This window comes from Heterodontus francisci, chromosome 11 (genome assembly GCF_036365525.1).
Source record: "Heterodontus francisci isolate sHetFra1 chromosome 11, sHetFra1.hap1, whole genome shotgun sequence".
NCBI lineage: Eukaryota > Metazoa > Chordata > Chondrichthyes > Heterodontiformes > Heterodontidae > Heterodontus > Heterodontus francisci.
Window position 1 is genome coordinate 110279447 of NC_090381.1, and position 16083 is coordinate 110295529.

The window sequence follows — 16083 nt, forward strand, 5'->3', positions numbered from 1 at the left end:
CTATATTCACTTTTCAGGTCCTCATCCCTTTTCCTAGCTATGTCATTGGTACCGATATGTACCACGACTTCTGGCTGCTCCCCCACCCCCTTAGGAATCCTGTAGACTCGATCCGAGATATCCCTGACCCTGGTACCCGGGAGGCAACATACCATCCGGGAGTCTCGTTCGCGACCACAGAATCTCCTGTCTGCTCCTCTAACCATTGAATCTCCTATCACTATCGCTCTCCTATTCTCCCCCCTTCCCTTCTGAGCCACAGAGCCAGGCTCAGTGCCAGAGACCTGGCCGCTGTGGCTTTCCCCTGGTAGGTCGTCCCCCACAACAGTATCCAAAACGGTATAATTATTATTGAGGGGAACGGCCACAGGGGATCCCTGCACTGTGCGCCTATTCCTTTTCCCTCCCCTGACGGTCACCCAGCTACCTTTATCCTGTAACTTTGGTGTCACTACTTCCCTATAACTGCTCTCTATCATCCCCAAGCCTCCCGAATGTTCCAAAGTTCATCCAGCTGTAGCTCCAGTTCCCTAACGTGGTCTGTGAGGGGCTGGATTTGGGTACACTTCTCGCAGGTGAAGTCAACATGGACACAGGTGGTGACCCTTACCTCCCACATCCTGCAAGAGGAGCATGCAACTGCTCTAGCTTCCATCCCCTCTGCTCTAAATTGACAAAAGATATTTTTTTAAAAATAAAGGAAAACCTTATCTTACCAAACCCTCCACACAAGAGTCCTTTTTTTTTGGTTAGAGGAGGAGGATGGTTGCAAGACACTACACGTGTAGTGTTTCGGTTTTAGCCACTGCCCGAATATATAAGTTCACTTACCCAGCAGTCCCCGTGTCCGCATCCGCCGAATCACGAGGTAAATACTTTATAGCTCAACTTACCTTCCCGGCTGCCCCCTGGCTCGCGCTCTCACCACTCCCGCTGCTCAAATGGAAACTGCCGAATCACGAGGTAAGTACTTTAAAGCTCAACTTACCCTCCCGGCTGCCCCCTGGCTCGCGCTCGCAGAAAGGGCATGTACTTTTTATTCTTTGCTGCCCTAGCAGAAAAATGATTTTTCACAACTGTATTTTGTTTGAAAACGTAGCAACACTTTAATTGCTTCTTTTACCAATTCTGGGTACTCTGTAGCAACAGATGAGCAAACTAGGAAGCTGTTTGTTCCTGAAACCGAGTTCTAAGTGAGCGATTATAGAACAGTGTTATCAGCTACTCTTCTGTTTTTCCACTTAGGCAGCAAGATGACATAGCAAACATTGAAAATGGATTCCAAATACAATCATACGTAGCTGTGCTTAAATTTTCAAAGTAAATAATAAAGCATTCGACGAACGTTTTAAGATGAACAATGATCTGTCCTGTTACACATTGAACTGTCATTGTGTTTGCATCCAGAAATTCAGTCAGTAGCAGGAAGATATCTGACATTTCTGCGTTCACTGTAATTTTCCAAAGCTCAATTATTATCTCTAAATGTTATAACCTTATCATTCACTTTGTGTATAGTTGTATCGCCACTGGCATTGATACATTCGTTGTATGCAACAGGTTGAAATTGTCAGAAAGATAGGCAACTTTCGTAATCTGTAATTGGTCAGCGAAATTTTCAGGTAATGCAGGGTTGTGCACGGAAAACAAGAATCCAGTAGCTCTTTATGAAGCTCAAAAATTATTTCTAGGACACTGCTTCAAAATAACCGATGTAGGTCAGTGTGAAATAATATTTTTTGATGTCATGCATCCATTTCGGAACACAGCTTTGCCAACAAACGTGATTTCATATGACCCAATTTCACAAAATGCACTGTCATAGTTGCATTTAACAGCATATAAGTTGGGTTTCATACTTTTTTGTAGCAAGGGCTTAACGATGCAACGATCAACGATTACCAATGGGTTTATGGCACTTATTCTTGTAACAGGCTCACTCCTATTGCCTGTCATAGCGACAGCAGAGTCTGTGCACACAGCAATGTGATTCTCCCACTTGGGTGATTCTGATTCAGTGAAATTATCCAGTAAGTTGAATATTCCCTCAGTCGTTGTTCATGCTGGTAACACCTGACAAAAAAGAAAATCGTCTCAATTTGTCCCCAGCCAAACATAGCGAATGTAAACGAATAATTGCACTGCACTTGCAGTTGTCTCTTTGAGCTGAATTGCAAACTGGTCACATTAACAACGCCTTTTTGTCAATTGCTATTTAATATCTCTTGGACTTGCCTCGATTCTCTCCTATCTGTGTCATTAGAAAATGGTATGCACCTCAACCTTTCTACTTGATTTTCACTCGCTATTACTTTTGCACATTTATGAAGCAACACATCCTATCAAATCCTGCCTGGTAGGTTGAGCATTCTTGGTTTTTGTAACCTGAGCAATTCTTAATAAGAGTGCTTTCAGGGCCTGAACCAGAACTAAAGATATATTTATCACTGACGTTTTCATATGACTGTATTTTTCTTTTCTTTTTGTTCAAAGAAGCCTTTGGATTTATCTTTATATTCCAAATGCTTTGTGGGAGTTGCTGCTTTAGTTTTGCAAGGTGTTGGCTAAAATTTGTAAGTACTGTACATTGTGGCCGTGCATTGCTGAGCTCCATAAATCCAAATTCTATATAACTGTGCTCATATTTTCCGTTCTTCATTTGTTCCTTGCTCTTAGACTTAGCATCGTCTATGGTTACAGCTGAAGCACTTGCAATGGCAGTATCAGGTAGTTTCAGATACTTCTCCACTGTAAAGTAATTTACGAGCATAGCATCGTTAATCTACTTTTTAAGGGTGTCTGTTTTGTGCAGAAGCACACAGATTCCAGAATGGCAAAAATGTCTATTTGCTGTTCCAGCATTTGTTTTTGTTTGCTCTATGCAGCAACTGTGAAGTTCTGCAGAGCTTTTTTTGGAATTTGCAAAAATTATAAACAAGAAGTAGATTTTACAGTTATAGTCAGCAGCAGGACTGGCCTTAGGAAAAATTGGACACTGGAACAACATGCATTTAAGCCCCCACACTTCAAGTTTAAGTGGCTAGTGAGATAGTTGATGCATCAGTTTTAAGTTTCCAAAATCCCCTAGATTCAAGGAAGGTTCTGTTAGATTGGAAAATAGCGAATGTAACCTTTATTCAAAAGTTGAGAGAGACAGAAAGCATGAAAATGCCGGCGAGTCAGCTTACCATCTGTCTGAAGAAAAATGTTAGAAAAACGCAAGGTAATCAGGAAGAGTCAATGTGATTTTTTGAAAGGGAAATCAAGTTGAACCAGTTCTTTGAGGGGGTTACATGCGCTGTGGATAAAGGGGAACCGGTGGATGCATTAAACTTAGATTTCCAGAAGGCATTTGATAAGGTGCCACAGCAAAGCTTATTGCAGAAAATAAAAGCTTATGGTGTCGGGAGTAACATGGATAGAAGGTTGGTTAAGTAACAGAGAATAGAGATTAGGCATAAATGGTTCATTTCCTGGTTGGCAAGATGTAATGAGTGGTGTGTCACAGGGATCTGTGCTGGGGCCTCAACCTTTTACAATTTATATCAATGCCTTAGATGAAGGGACCGAAGCTATGGTTGCTAAATTTGCTGATGACACAAAGATAGGTAGGAAGGCAACGTGTGAAAAAGACATAAGGGCACTACAAAGGGATAGAGACAGGGAAGTGAGTGGGCGAAGACCTGGCAAATGGAGTATAATGTGGGAAAGTGGGAAATTGACCACTTTGGCTGGAAGAATAAAGCAAGGAGCAAATTATAGAAATGGTGAGAAATTGCAGAGCTCTGAGTTGCAGAGGGATCTGGGTGTCCTAGTGCATGAATCTCAAAAGGTTACAGTTACAGCACGTAATTAAGAAAGCTAATTGAATGTTATTGTTTATTGTGAGCTGAATTGAATGCAAAAGTAGGGAGGTTATGCTTCAACTATACAGGACATTGGAGAGACCACATCTGGAGGACACCGTACAGTCCGGGTCTCCTTATTTAAAGAAGTATGTAAATGAATTGGAGATTATACAGAGGAGGTTTACTAGACTAATACCTGGAATGGGCGGGCTGTTTTCCGAGGAAAGATTGGACAGGCTAGGCCTGTACTTGCTGGAAATTAGATGAGTAAGAGGCGATTTGATTGAAACATATAAGATCCTGAGGAGTCTTGACATGGTGGATGTGGAAAGGATGAACTGGATCCAGCACTTTTTTCTTCCTCATTGGGTTGCAAGCACATTGATCAAGAACGTTTTCATACACATTTCATAATTTCTTTCCCACCTTGCTGTTGACATTTTTATTACCCTAATCTATATTAAGAATTTTCAGGCCCCAATTATCACTGCCCTGTAATTCTTGATTCATTCTGTATTTGCCTCGTAATTTTCTCCTCTACCTCTTTCACATTGGTTGGTGTTCTATATCAGTGTTTCTCAAATTGGGGTCCAGAGACTGCTGCGCATCACTAGAGGCCTTTACAGGGGCTCTACAGTGGTTGGAAGCGGGCTTGGTGTGAGGTGGGAGGTGGGATTAGAGTCTGGTCTCCATGTATGAACTGCAAATTAACTGGCTGTTTCATTCTCGCGAGGAAGAAAGGTAGATATCCTTGGCTGAGAAAGGATATGGATATTATATTATATGAGGTAGAATATTGAGTTATAAACAATAAGGAGGCCACATACTCCTTGGAAAGAAAGCATCTAAATCGGGTAGAGGAATGGAGGAATTTCAGGATACAGATACAGAAAGCACTCGAAGTAGCAATGCAGATTGATAAAGATTTTAAAAAAAGTAATTGCTCTAAATTTCATTTCTAGTGGAAAAGAATTGAAAAAATAACGCAGTGTAGGCTAAATTTGTATAAAATCTTAATTAAAAACACTTGTGGTACAGTGAATATGTTTTGTTGGCATATAAAGGCACTGACCAAGGTGCAATTTTTTTCTCCAGAATGAAATCAGAAATGAGCAATTTAAGGTATCCGGAAAGAATGATCAGGCTCGGGCTTTTTCTCTTTAGAAAAGAGAAGACTGGTGGAGGGTAGAGTGGGGAGTGGGGGAAGCCTGATAGACGTTTTAAAGATTATGAAATGGTTCGATAGGTAGACGTAGAGGGGCAATTGCTGGTGAGATCAGGTCGAGGGGCCATAAATATAAGATAGTCACTAATAAATCCAGTAGTGAATTCAGGAGAAAGCCCTTTACGCAGAGAGTGGTTGGAATGTGGAAATCACTATCCTGACGTGTATTAGAGGGAACAGAATAGATGGGTTTAAGGGGAAGCTAGGTAAGCACATGAGAGAGATAGACAGACAGAGAAAGAGAGAGAGAGGGAGAGAGAGTGGGGGTGGGGGGGGGGTGTGGAGAGAGAGAAAGGAATAGAAGGGTAAGTCAATGCTGTTCTATGAATAATGGTGAGAGGAGGCTCATGTGGAGCATAAACACTGGCTTGTGCAAAGGTTGGGAAAGCTGTCCCACAGACTGGTCAAGCAACAGCCTGACATCGTCATACTCACGGAATCATACCTTACAGATGATGTCCGAGACCCTGCAATCACTATCCCTGGGTATGTCCTGTCCCACTGGAATGACAGACCTCACAGAGGTGGCGGCACAGTGTTATACAGTCGGGAGGCATTTGGCCTGCGAGTACTCAACATCGACTCCGGTCCCCATGAAGTCTCATGGCATCAGGTCAAATATGGGCAAGAAAATTTCGTGCTGATTACTACCGTCCTCCCTTTGCCGATGAGTCAGTACTTCTCCATGTTGAGCACCACTTGGAGGAAGCACTGAGGGTGGCAAGGTCGCAGAATGTACTCTGGGTGGGGGACATCACTGTCCATCACCAAGAGTGGCTCGGTAGCACCACTACCGACCGAGCTGGTAGAGTCCTAAAGGACATAGCTACTAGACTGGGTGTGCGGCACATGGTGAGGGAACTAACAAGAGAGAAAAACATACTTGACCTCATCTTCACCAATCTACATGCCACAGTTGCTTCTATCCATGACAGTATTGGTAAGACTAACTACCTCACAGTGCTTGTGGAGACGAAGTCCCGCCTTCACATTGAGGATACCGTCCATCCTGTTGTGTGGCACTATCACCGTGCTAAATGGGATGGATTTCGAACAGATCTAGCAATGCGAAACTGGGCATCCATGATCCTCTGTGGGCCATCAGCAGCAGCAGAATTGTACTAAATCACAATCTATAACCTAATGGCCCGGCATATCCTGCACTCTCCCTTTACCATCAAGCCAGGAGACCAACCCTGGTTCAAAGAAGAGTGCAGGAGGGCATGCCAGGAGCAACCAGCCATACCTCAAAATGAGGTGTCAGCCTAGTGAAGCTACAGCAGAGTATTACTTGCATGCCACATTGCGTAAGCAGGATACAATAGACAGAGCTAAGCATCCCATAAGCAATGGATCAGATCTAAGCTCTGCAATCCTGCCACATCCAGCCGTGAATGGTGGTGGGCAATTAAACAACTAACTGGAGGAGGTGGCTCCACAAATATCCCCATCCTCAATGATGGGGGAGTCTAGCACATCAGTGCTCAAGATAAGGCAGAAGCATTTGCAACAATTTTCAGCCAGAAGTGCCGAGTTGATGATTCATCTCAGCCTTCTCCTGAAGTTCCCTGCATCCCAGATGCCAGACATCAGACAATTCGATTCACTCTGCATGATATCAAGAAACGACTGAAGGCACTGGATACAGCAAAAGCTATGAGCCCTGACAATATTGCGGCAATAGTACTGAAGACCTGTGCTCCAGAACTTGTCACGCCCCGAGCCAAACTGTTCCAGTACACCTACAGCACTGGTAATGGGGGAAAATGCCCAGGTATGTCCTATGCACAAAAAGCCAGACAAATCCAACCGGACCGATTACCGCCCCATCTGCCTACTGTCAATCATCAGTAAAGTGATGGAAGGTGTCATCAACAGTGCCATCAAGCAGCACTTGCTTAACAATAACCTGCTCAGTGACGCTCAGTTTGCATTCCGCCAAGGACAGTCAGCTCCTGACCTCATTGCAGCCTTGGTTCAAACATGTACAAAAGAGCTGAACTCAAAAGGTGAGGTGAGAGTGACAGCCCTTGACATCAAGGCAGCATTTGACCGAATATGGCATCAAGGAGCCCTATAAAAACTGAAGTCAATGGGAATCAGGGGGAAAACTCTCCACTGGTTGGAGTCAGACCTAAGGCAAAGGAAGATGCGTGTGATTGTTGGAGGTCAATCATCTGAGTCCAGGACATCACTTCAGGAGCTCCTCAGGGTAGTTTCCTAGGCCCAACCATCTTCAGCTGCTTCATCAATGACCTTCCTTCAGTCATAAGGTCAGGGACGGGGACGTTCCTGCCAAAAAAGTGCCAGCCAATGACCATCTCCAACAAGAGAGAATATTACCATCTCCCCTTGACATTGAATGACATTACCATCGCTGATTCCCCCAATATCAACATCCTAGGTGCTACCATTGACCAGAAACTGAACTGCAGTAACCATATAAATACCTTGGCTACAAGAGGAGGTCAGAGGCTTGGTATCCTGCGGCAAGTAACTCACCTAACGACTCCCCAAATCCTGTCTACCATCTACAAGGCACAAGTCAGGAGTGTGATGGAATATTCTCCACTTGCCTAGATGGGTGTAGCCCCAACAACACTCAAGAAACTCAACATCATCGAGGACAAAGCAGCCCGCTTGATTAGAACCCCCTCCACAAACATTCACTCCCTCCACCACCGACGCACAGTGGCAGCAGTGTGCATCATCTACGAGATGCACCACAGCAACACACCAAGTCTCCTGAGACAACACTTTCCAAACCTGCGACCGCTACCAACTAAAAGGTCAAGGGCAGCAAATGCTTTAGAACACCACCACCAGCAAGTTCCATTCCAAGTCACACACCATCCTGACTTGGAACGACATCGCTGGGTCAAAATCCTGGAACTCCCTTCCTCACAGCACTGTGGATGTATCTAGAATGACTGAGCATCCACAGCTCGCTGGGATAGAAAATTCCAAACGTTCACAGCTCTTTGAGTGAAGCTATTTCTCCTCATGTCAGTTCTAAATGGCTAACCCCTTATTCTTAGACTCTGACCTCTCGCAATAGAGTCTCCACCCAAGGGGGAGCAGCCTTCCCAAATGCAACTTTTTAAGCACCTTCGGACTGCACTATGCCTCAATGAGATTGCCCCTCATTCTTCTAAACACTGGGCGGTATAGGCGGGTATGGTGAATGTGCGTAGCAAGGTGGAGTTGGAGGCCTAGTGGTCATGTCACTGAACTAGTAATCAAGCATTTCACGTAATGCCCTAGCGATACATGTCCAAATCCGAACATGGTGACTGGTGGAGCGTAAATCGAATTCATAAATTTTCTTTCAATAAAAAAATCAGGAATTGCAAAGTCGGCTCAGTAAAACCCATCTGGTTCACTAATGTCACTGAGGGACAGAAATCTGCTGTCCTTTCCTGGTCTGGCCCACATGTGGCTCCAGACTCACAGCAATGTGGTTGACTCTTAACTGTCCTCTGAAGTGGCCTAGTCAGCCACTCTGTTGCCAATGGCAATTATAGATTGTTAACAAACGCTGGCTTTGACAGCGACGCCCCCCTTCCCACCAAGGATACAAAAATGTGCTTACATATGAATCACGCAGTGATCACTTACGAAATGAGACAGGGATGTTATGAAGAACTTCGCTGTCACAGAGGCATTAGTATTCACTTGAGATATTTATTAATTTCCCGAAGGCAGCCTCAATTACAAATCGTAAAACAAAGCTCCCTATTGAGATTATTAATTTCGACATTTTAAATCCAATGCTCGCTCAATTCATTTTCCATTCCGATATGAAGAACATAAGCAATATCTTTATCGTATTGCAAGGCAATAAATAATAATTAGCTTCACCACAGCGATGTTTCAGCTTATTTTGGGAGTGCTACTGATGAGGCCTTTTGTATGGGGGTCAGATGAGCTAACCTGCACCCTTCGGAAACGATTCCATCTGCCCAACATATCGAGGGATGGGGATGTTGTGCTTGGAGGGTTGTTTCCCATGCACTGGGCCAAGTTTGAGAAGATCAAGTTTTTTCGAAAATCACCAGAAGAAACCAAATGTGGAAGGTCAGTTCATCTCTGTAAATACACACTCAGTTTCGATTAACATTTGAATGAAAATCATGTTCGCAAATATGCTCATAGAAGTAGTCCATTGTGAGTGACATTTTGCGACATTTGTTTCTTTTATATTGTATTCAGGTTCAGGTTGTCAACTACAGGGGCGGCACAGTGGCGCAGTGGTTAGCACTGCAGCCTCACAGCTCCAGGGACCCGGGTTCGATTCCGGGTACTGCCTGTGTGGAGTTTGCAAGTTCTCCCTGTGTCTGCGTGGGTTTTCTCCGGGTGCTCCGGTTTCCTCCCACAAGCCAAAAGACTTGCAGGTTGATAGGTAAATTGGCCAGTATAAATTGTCACTAGTATAGGTAGGTGGTAGGGAAATATAGGGACAGGTGGGGATGTTTGGTAGGAATGTGGGATTAGTGTAGGATTGGTATAAATGGGTGGTTGATGTTCGGCACAGACTCGGTGGGCCGAAGGGCCTGTTTCAGTGCTGTATCTCTAATCTAATCTAATCTACTCTGAACTGCAGCATCGTTTAAAATTTACAATGAGTGCAGGCTTTCGAACAAGCAATTTGTACTGCACAAAAATAGTAACCGAAACTCGGTGCTCTTAATACAACATCGTCACGAATAAATCCAAGAAAATAATACCGAGAGAATGGATAGGATGTGGATCTCGCTGTTCTTTGCTTAACAAATATTTTTCGGTGTTATGACGTTCTTTAAATGCCAACTGTGTTTGCCCCTCAGTTTTAGATTAAAGTACTTTCGCCGTGCGCAGGCCATGCTTTATGCAATAGAGGAAATAAACAAGGATGAGACAATTCTCCCCAACATTACTTTGGGCTACAGGCTTTACGATGACTGCGCGTCCCCAAATATTGCAACAAAAGTCGCTCTGGTTCTCGTTAATGGGCAGGAAGAAGCATATGTGGGTCGAGTCTGCAACGGGTCTCTCAATGTCGCTGGGATTGTTGGTTGCGATGGATCCTCAGCATCTATAGCCGTGGCAAGAACAATCGGTCTATTTAAAATGCCAATGGTGAGATTCGATGAAATTACTGCAGTCACTATCAAACAATTTGAACCAATTAATTACAAGATGCATACCTAGGAGTATATTTAAAGTACAGACATCGCCTCTAAATATGCTTATTTCACCCGCATGCAAATTATCTCCTTAATAGTTCCGTATTTCATGATTGCAGGTTAGTTACTTTTCCACGTGTGTATGTCTCAGTAATCGGAACGAATATCCGACTTTTTATAGAACAATACCAAGTGACTATCATCAATCCAAGGCATTGGTTCAACTTGTTCAGAGGTTTGGATGGACTTGGATTGGAACCATTAGCAGCAACAATGACTATGGCAGATCGGGAATGAAAGCGTTGATTGAAGCTGCCGTGAGTTTCGGCATTTGCATTGCCTTCTCTGAATCGTTTTCGAGAACCGATCCTGCAGAAAAAATTATGCGAATTGTCAACGTGATAAAAGCGTCAACTACAAAAGTCGTGGTGGCTTTTGCATCATCGTGGGAAATGCGCGTTTTATTTGACGAGATTTTACGGCAGAACCTCACAGGAATACAATGGATAGGAAGTGAAGGTTGGATTACAGCAGATATTATTGCTGCAGATAAAAGATCGAGATTCCTTACTGGGGCAATCGGAACTGCGGAGCGTGCGGTAGAAGTCCCAGGACTTCGGGACTTCCTGCTCAAGGTTCATCCTTCTCTGTTTCCTGGTGATAGTTTAGTAAGGGAGTTTTGGGAAACGACTTTCGGATGCTCACTAATATTGGATAACACTACAAGCCGAGTAGGATCTTCTCTGCTCCCTCAGTGTACTGGAAATGAAACTTTGCATGAAATACACAACGTCTATACTGACCCAACTGTGGACGGAGGTTCCTACAATGTATATAAAGCAGTTTATACCTTCGCACACGCACTGCACAACATGCATTCATGTGAACATGGCCAAGGGCCATTTATAAATAATACATGTGCATATGTTACAGACTTTAAACCGTGGCAGGTAGGTCATATAAACTATTCAATTTAACTCACTTTAATAGCAAAATCAAGGGGGAAAAAACATGAAGTAATGTTTTGGAAATATTGATTGATTAATGTATGAAAAGTACCTTTGGTCGCAGATAAGATTCATGACGATGTTTGTTGCATTGTGTTCTAAAGCTTCTCCATTACATGACGTCCGTACACTTCACAACGAAAACTGGTGAGAAGGTGTATTTTGATGATAATGGCAATCCAGTAGCCGGGTACGACTTTGTAAATTTGCAAATCAATACAAACGGCGGCCTGGCAGTGAAGATAGTTGGACATTATAATGGGTCTGCACCTTTGGGGAAAGAACTGGTGTTGAACCCGAAGCACATTGTCTGGAGCGGAGGTGGCCAGGAGGTACGTCTGCCAATTGAAACTTAGTCTAATTTTACTGCATATCATAATTATTCATGCCTCATCATTGTATTTGCCAATACCGTTCTCAGCAGATAAAAATAAAGACTATGAATAGTAACAAGCCCAGGAAATTGATATTTAGACCCAGTTTACAGCTGTTTACAAAGTGCTTCGGGAATTACTGATTCAATATGTTTTGATTGGAAGTTTGCCAGATTCTGCCAATGGCTATAACCCACGGTATCTGGTGGAACGCAATGGAGAGTGAAATCTGGCGAGGTACAAAACCGCTGTTGCACCCGACGCGTCAGTGTTCCAATTGGTGGGTTAGGTGAAATTGCATTCGGACGCTGGAGGATCTATTAATTTTTCAAAGCATCCTTTGATAAAATTTCACAGAAACATATAGCTGGAACTATTAAGACGCATTATACAAAAGATAAACTGGCAATATGGTCGAAAAAAGGTTGAAGTTTAGAAAACTAACAGTTGGAGTAAATGGATGTTTTTCCTGATTGGCAAGATATAGTTCGCTGCGTATTGTAGAGATGTGTGCCTTTTTCTCCAGATGCGTGGAGACCACCGTTCCCACCGTTACAATCTGAGGTACTGCTTATTTCCCCGTTTATTTTTTGTGGATAAGAAAATCTTACACTGGTAAAACCAGATGCCGAAAGCCCTGAACTGGCATCAAAATGTGTTGACAACATCATATCTGTGGGAATAATGGACTCGGAAGATTTCAAGAGCCTGCAAGATTACAGATTAGGGTCTTGGACAAATGTACGTGAAGAGTAGTTCAATTTAAAAATTAAACTCAAGCTAACACGTCATTAATAGTTCTTCATTCACCTCCTCATGCCGTACCCGGAACTGCACAGCAAAATAATTCTTTTTGAAGTTTAGTCCTTGTTGTTTTAGCAAATATTTGGCGGGCGGCAATAATCGCCAAACAATACTGGAGAGAAATGACCAGGTAGTCTCTTTTGGAGGATATTAATTGCGTGACAAATGTCAGAAAGCGACTAGGGGGAGCTCCTTTGTTCTTTATAAAGTTAGAGGATTTAAGTTAGTAAAACATTGCACTTAAATATGAAGGTCTTAGAATAAAATATGAACTTTAAATCCTTAATTACATAGATGTAATTTGCCGATGAAGACAGAGATACGAATAACTGCATTAACAGTATATCTATCAACAATACAAGGTAGATAATCTATCGTTTTCTTCATTGAAGATCCCCCATGCAGTATGCTCTGAAAGTTGTTCTCCTGGAACAAGAAAAACGGCGAGAAAAGGGCAACCAGTCTGTTGCTTTGACTGCACTCCCTGTGCGGATGGGGAAATTAGTAACAGTACAGGTAAGTTGATGCAGATTTTACTTTCAATATGCATGTTTCAGAAAATGTCTTCCGTGCTATCTGAAATTAATTTCTTATTTTCATTATTTTCTTCTTTTCTCTTAGATTCCATAGATTGCATCAAATGTCCTTTCCTTTACTGGTCCAATGATCAGAAAGATCAATGTATACCGAAGAATATAGAATATCTGGCTTTTACAGAAATCCTGGGAATTGTTCTGGTGACTCTTGCATTGATTGGAATGTGCATGGCTATCAATATAATTGTTCTTTTCTTTAGATATCGAGAAACACCTCTTGTCAAAGCGAACAATTCCGAGCTGAGCTTCCTCCTTCTTTTCGCATTAATATGCTGTTTTTTGTGCTCAGTTACATTCATTGGCGAACCCTCTGACTGGTCTTGTATGTTACGACACACAGCATTCGGTGTTACATTTGTCCTTTGTATTTCCTGCGTTTTAGTTAAAACCATCCTCGTGCTGATGGCATTTAAGGCCACGCATCCCAGCAGTAACAGGATGAAATGGTTTGGTCAAAAAAAGCAGCGTCTAAGTGTTTTGCTCCTAACATTCATTCAGGGTTTAATATGTGCCCTTTGGTTGATCATTGCGCCACCATTTCCCATGAAGAACACAAACTATTACAGGGAAATTATTATTTTAGAATGCGATGCGGGTTCTTCGGCAGCTTTCTTTTCTGTATCAGGTTATATCGCTTTGTTATCGTGCGTATGTTTTGTCTTGGCTTTTCTCGCCCGGAAGCTGCCAGATAATTTCAACGAAGCGAAATGTATCACTTTCAGCATGCTGATCTTTTGTGCTGTTTGGATAACTTTTATTCCGGCTTCTGTGAGTTCTCCTGGGAAATACACTGTCGCGGTGGAAGTGTTTGCGATTCTGGCCTCCAGCTTCGGATTGCTGCTTTGCATTTTTGTTCCAAAATGTTATATTATCATGATAACTCCAGAGAAAAATACAAAGAAGAATCTAATGGGTAAATTGATTGTAAAGAATCTTTAAAGGACTGTAAGACTTTTTGGAATGACTATTTGCTGGCATAATTAGTTCATATTAAATGTATGTTTGCAATTGATTCCTCTGTTCTACCTGTTTTGTGCTGGAAACTTCGAGTTTAATGTATGGAATGAAGATTCAACATACAAGTAATAAAAATGGCTTAGACTTACTATGTTAATTATTAATTCACTTGCGCCTTTATGCATTTCACACTAATACATTTAACATTCGGAATATATTGCTCGACTGAGTCAAGGGCTGAGAAGATCTCGAGTTCCGTACCTCGTGCTAGTGTATATGAAAGCTAGTGTTATGGCCTCGGGTCCAGTCAGGGTGAAATGATGATGATTTCCTGCATGAGCGTTCAATGCCGGAATTGATTGGTGCATGATCAGTTGAGGGGAGAGCCTTTCCATTTACGGAGTAATTCATAATATTTACAGCAGGCCATTTGACCAAACAAGTGTGTGCTCCACATGAGCCTCTTCCTACCCCTCTTCATTTAAGTCCATCAACATACCTTTCTTAGTTCTGCAGAAGGGTCACTGACCTGAAACGTTAACTCTGCTTCTTTCTCCACATATGCTGCCAGACCTGCCGAGTATTATCAGACTTTCTTGTTTTTATTTCAGATTTCCAGTATCGGCGATATTTTGCTTTTATTGACATACCTTTCTATTTGTTTCACCCTCATGCTTTTATCTAGTTTTCCCCTAAACGCATCTATACTAATCGCGTCAACTACTCCATGTGGTATCGAGTTCCAGATTCTAACTACTCCCTGGGCACTGATTACTGACTATTTTATATTATTACTATCGTCCCTAATTTTGGCCCCTAGTTCTGGTCTCCCTCGCACCATCTTCTCTACGTTTACACTATCAAATCCTTTCGTAATGTTAAATACCTCTACCAAATCATTCTCTTTTCTCGAGGAAACAGCTCAAGACTATTCATTTTTTCCTGATAGCTTTAGCCTCTCATTTCGTGTACCATTGTAGTAAATCTTTATTTTAACTTCTGCATGCCGCCATATTATTTATATTGCGTGGATACCAGAACTATTCACAACAGTCAAATTGTGATCTAGCCACGGCTCTATAAAAGTTTAATACAACATCTCTGCTTTTCAATTCTATCCCTCTGGAAATGAATCCCAATACTTTGTGTTTTATGGCCCATTTGCCTGCATGGCTACCTGTAGTGATTGTGCATATGTACGCTCAGATCCCTGTGTTCCTCTACCCCATGTGGACATTTATTTTCCTCTTTATTCTTCTACCAAAATGTACCAACACACACTTATTTATCTTTGCCAATTGCGCATTATTGCGCAAGTTTATTAGTAGCTTCCTGCGTTTCACTGCAGTTCTCCTCTGTATGAAATACACCCTTTAACTTGTTGTTGATCAAATAAAATGAAATTGTACTTCCGATTCTGGAGTCCACATTGTCTAGGGGAACAAATGTGAGCATAGTTTAATGTCGTTATTGTGGCATTTGTGGGCGGAACCTGGAAATAGCTTTGAAAATCTAGTGGCGGTAAAGAGTCGCAGGTACCCAATGTAATTGGAATCACCCATTTCCACCCCTGTCCCTTCAGCTCTCAATACAGTGGGGTTGAATTTATGCAAGCATTGTCCTCATTCTCATTCATAAAATTAGTGAAGCTCCCAAGAAACTCCAGAGAAACTGAATAAACTGGATACAAGTTGAACTATCGTGCATTCTGAGAGTCAATGGAAATGGAAACGGGAGAGATGTCAAACGGGCTGCCGATTTGCAGTATAGCACATGTCAATATTAGCCACGTGACTTCCATCATGGACTGCCGCAGAGGCGAGGAGGTCAAAATCTATCACTATATCCCTTTTTATGGTCTATCGGCCTCACATGGTTCTGGATTTTGAGGTTCCACACCCACTAGCACAACATTTTCCCCCGAATCTATTTTGTTTTTTGATGGTTAATTTTATGCTGTTCACGTGTCGATTGTGTTCATCTTTGCCTGACTGTTGCTTTGCAACATCCTAATTATATGACATCAGAAAATATTCAAAGCACTCAACAGGCCAGGCAGCATCAGTGGAGTGAGTAAAGTATAGTTAATTTTCAGTTGGATGAGTTT

General features: G+C 42.4%; 1 protein-coding gene across 1 annotated transcript; it reads left to right on the plus strand.

The window, feature by feature from the left end:
- The first annotated feature begins 3168 nt into the window (after positions 1–3168).
- Positions 3169–13958, plus strand: LOC137375080 (extracellular calcium-sensing receptor-like). Its single transcript, XM_068041708.1, has 7 exons — positions 3169–3223; positions 9286–9373; positions 9900–10191; positions 10358–11188; positions 11350–11577; positions 12816–12939; positions 13045–13958. Exons 1-7 carry the CDS (start codon positions 3169–3171, stop codon positions 13956–13958), a joined length of 2532 nt encoding a protein of 843 aa, XP_067897809.1.
- The last annotated feature ends 2125 nt before the right edge of the window (positions 13959–16083 follow it).

Excerpts from the sequence above, each read along its gene's own strand:
- LOC137375080 (XM_068041708.1), top strand. The coding sequence starts at position 3,169 with ATGCCGGCGAGTCAGCTTACCATCTGTCTGAAGAAAAATGTTAGAAAA. Across the intron at positions 10,192-10,357 it reads GTCTATTTAAAATGCCAATG|GTTAGTTACTTTTCCACGTG; the intron begins GTGAGATTCGAT and ends TCATGATTGCAG. Across the intron at positions 11,578-12,815 it reads GGAGCGGAGGTGGCCAGGAG|ATCCCCCATGCAGTATGCTC; the intron begins GTACGTCTGCCA and ends TCTTCATTGAAG.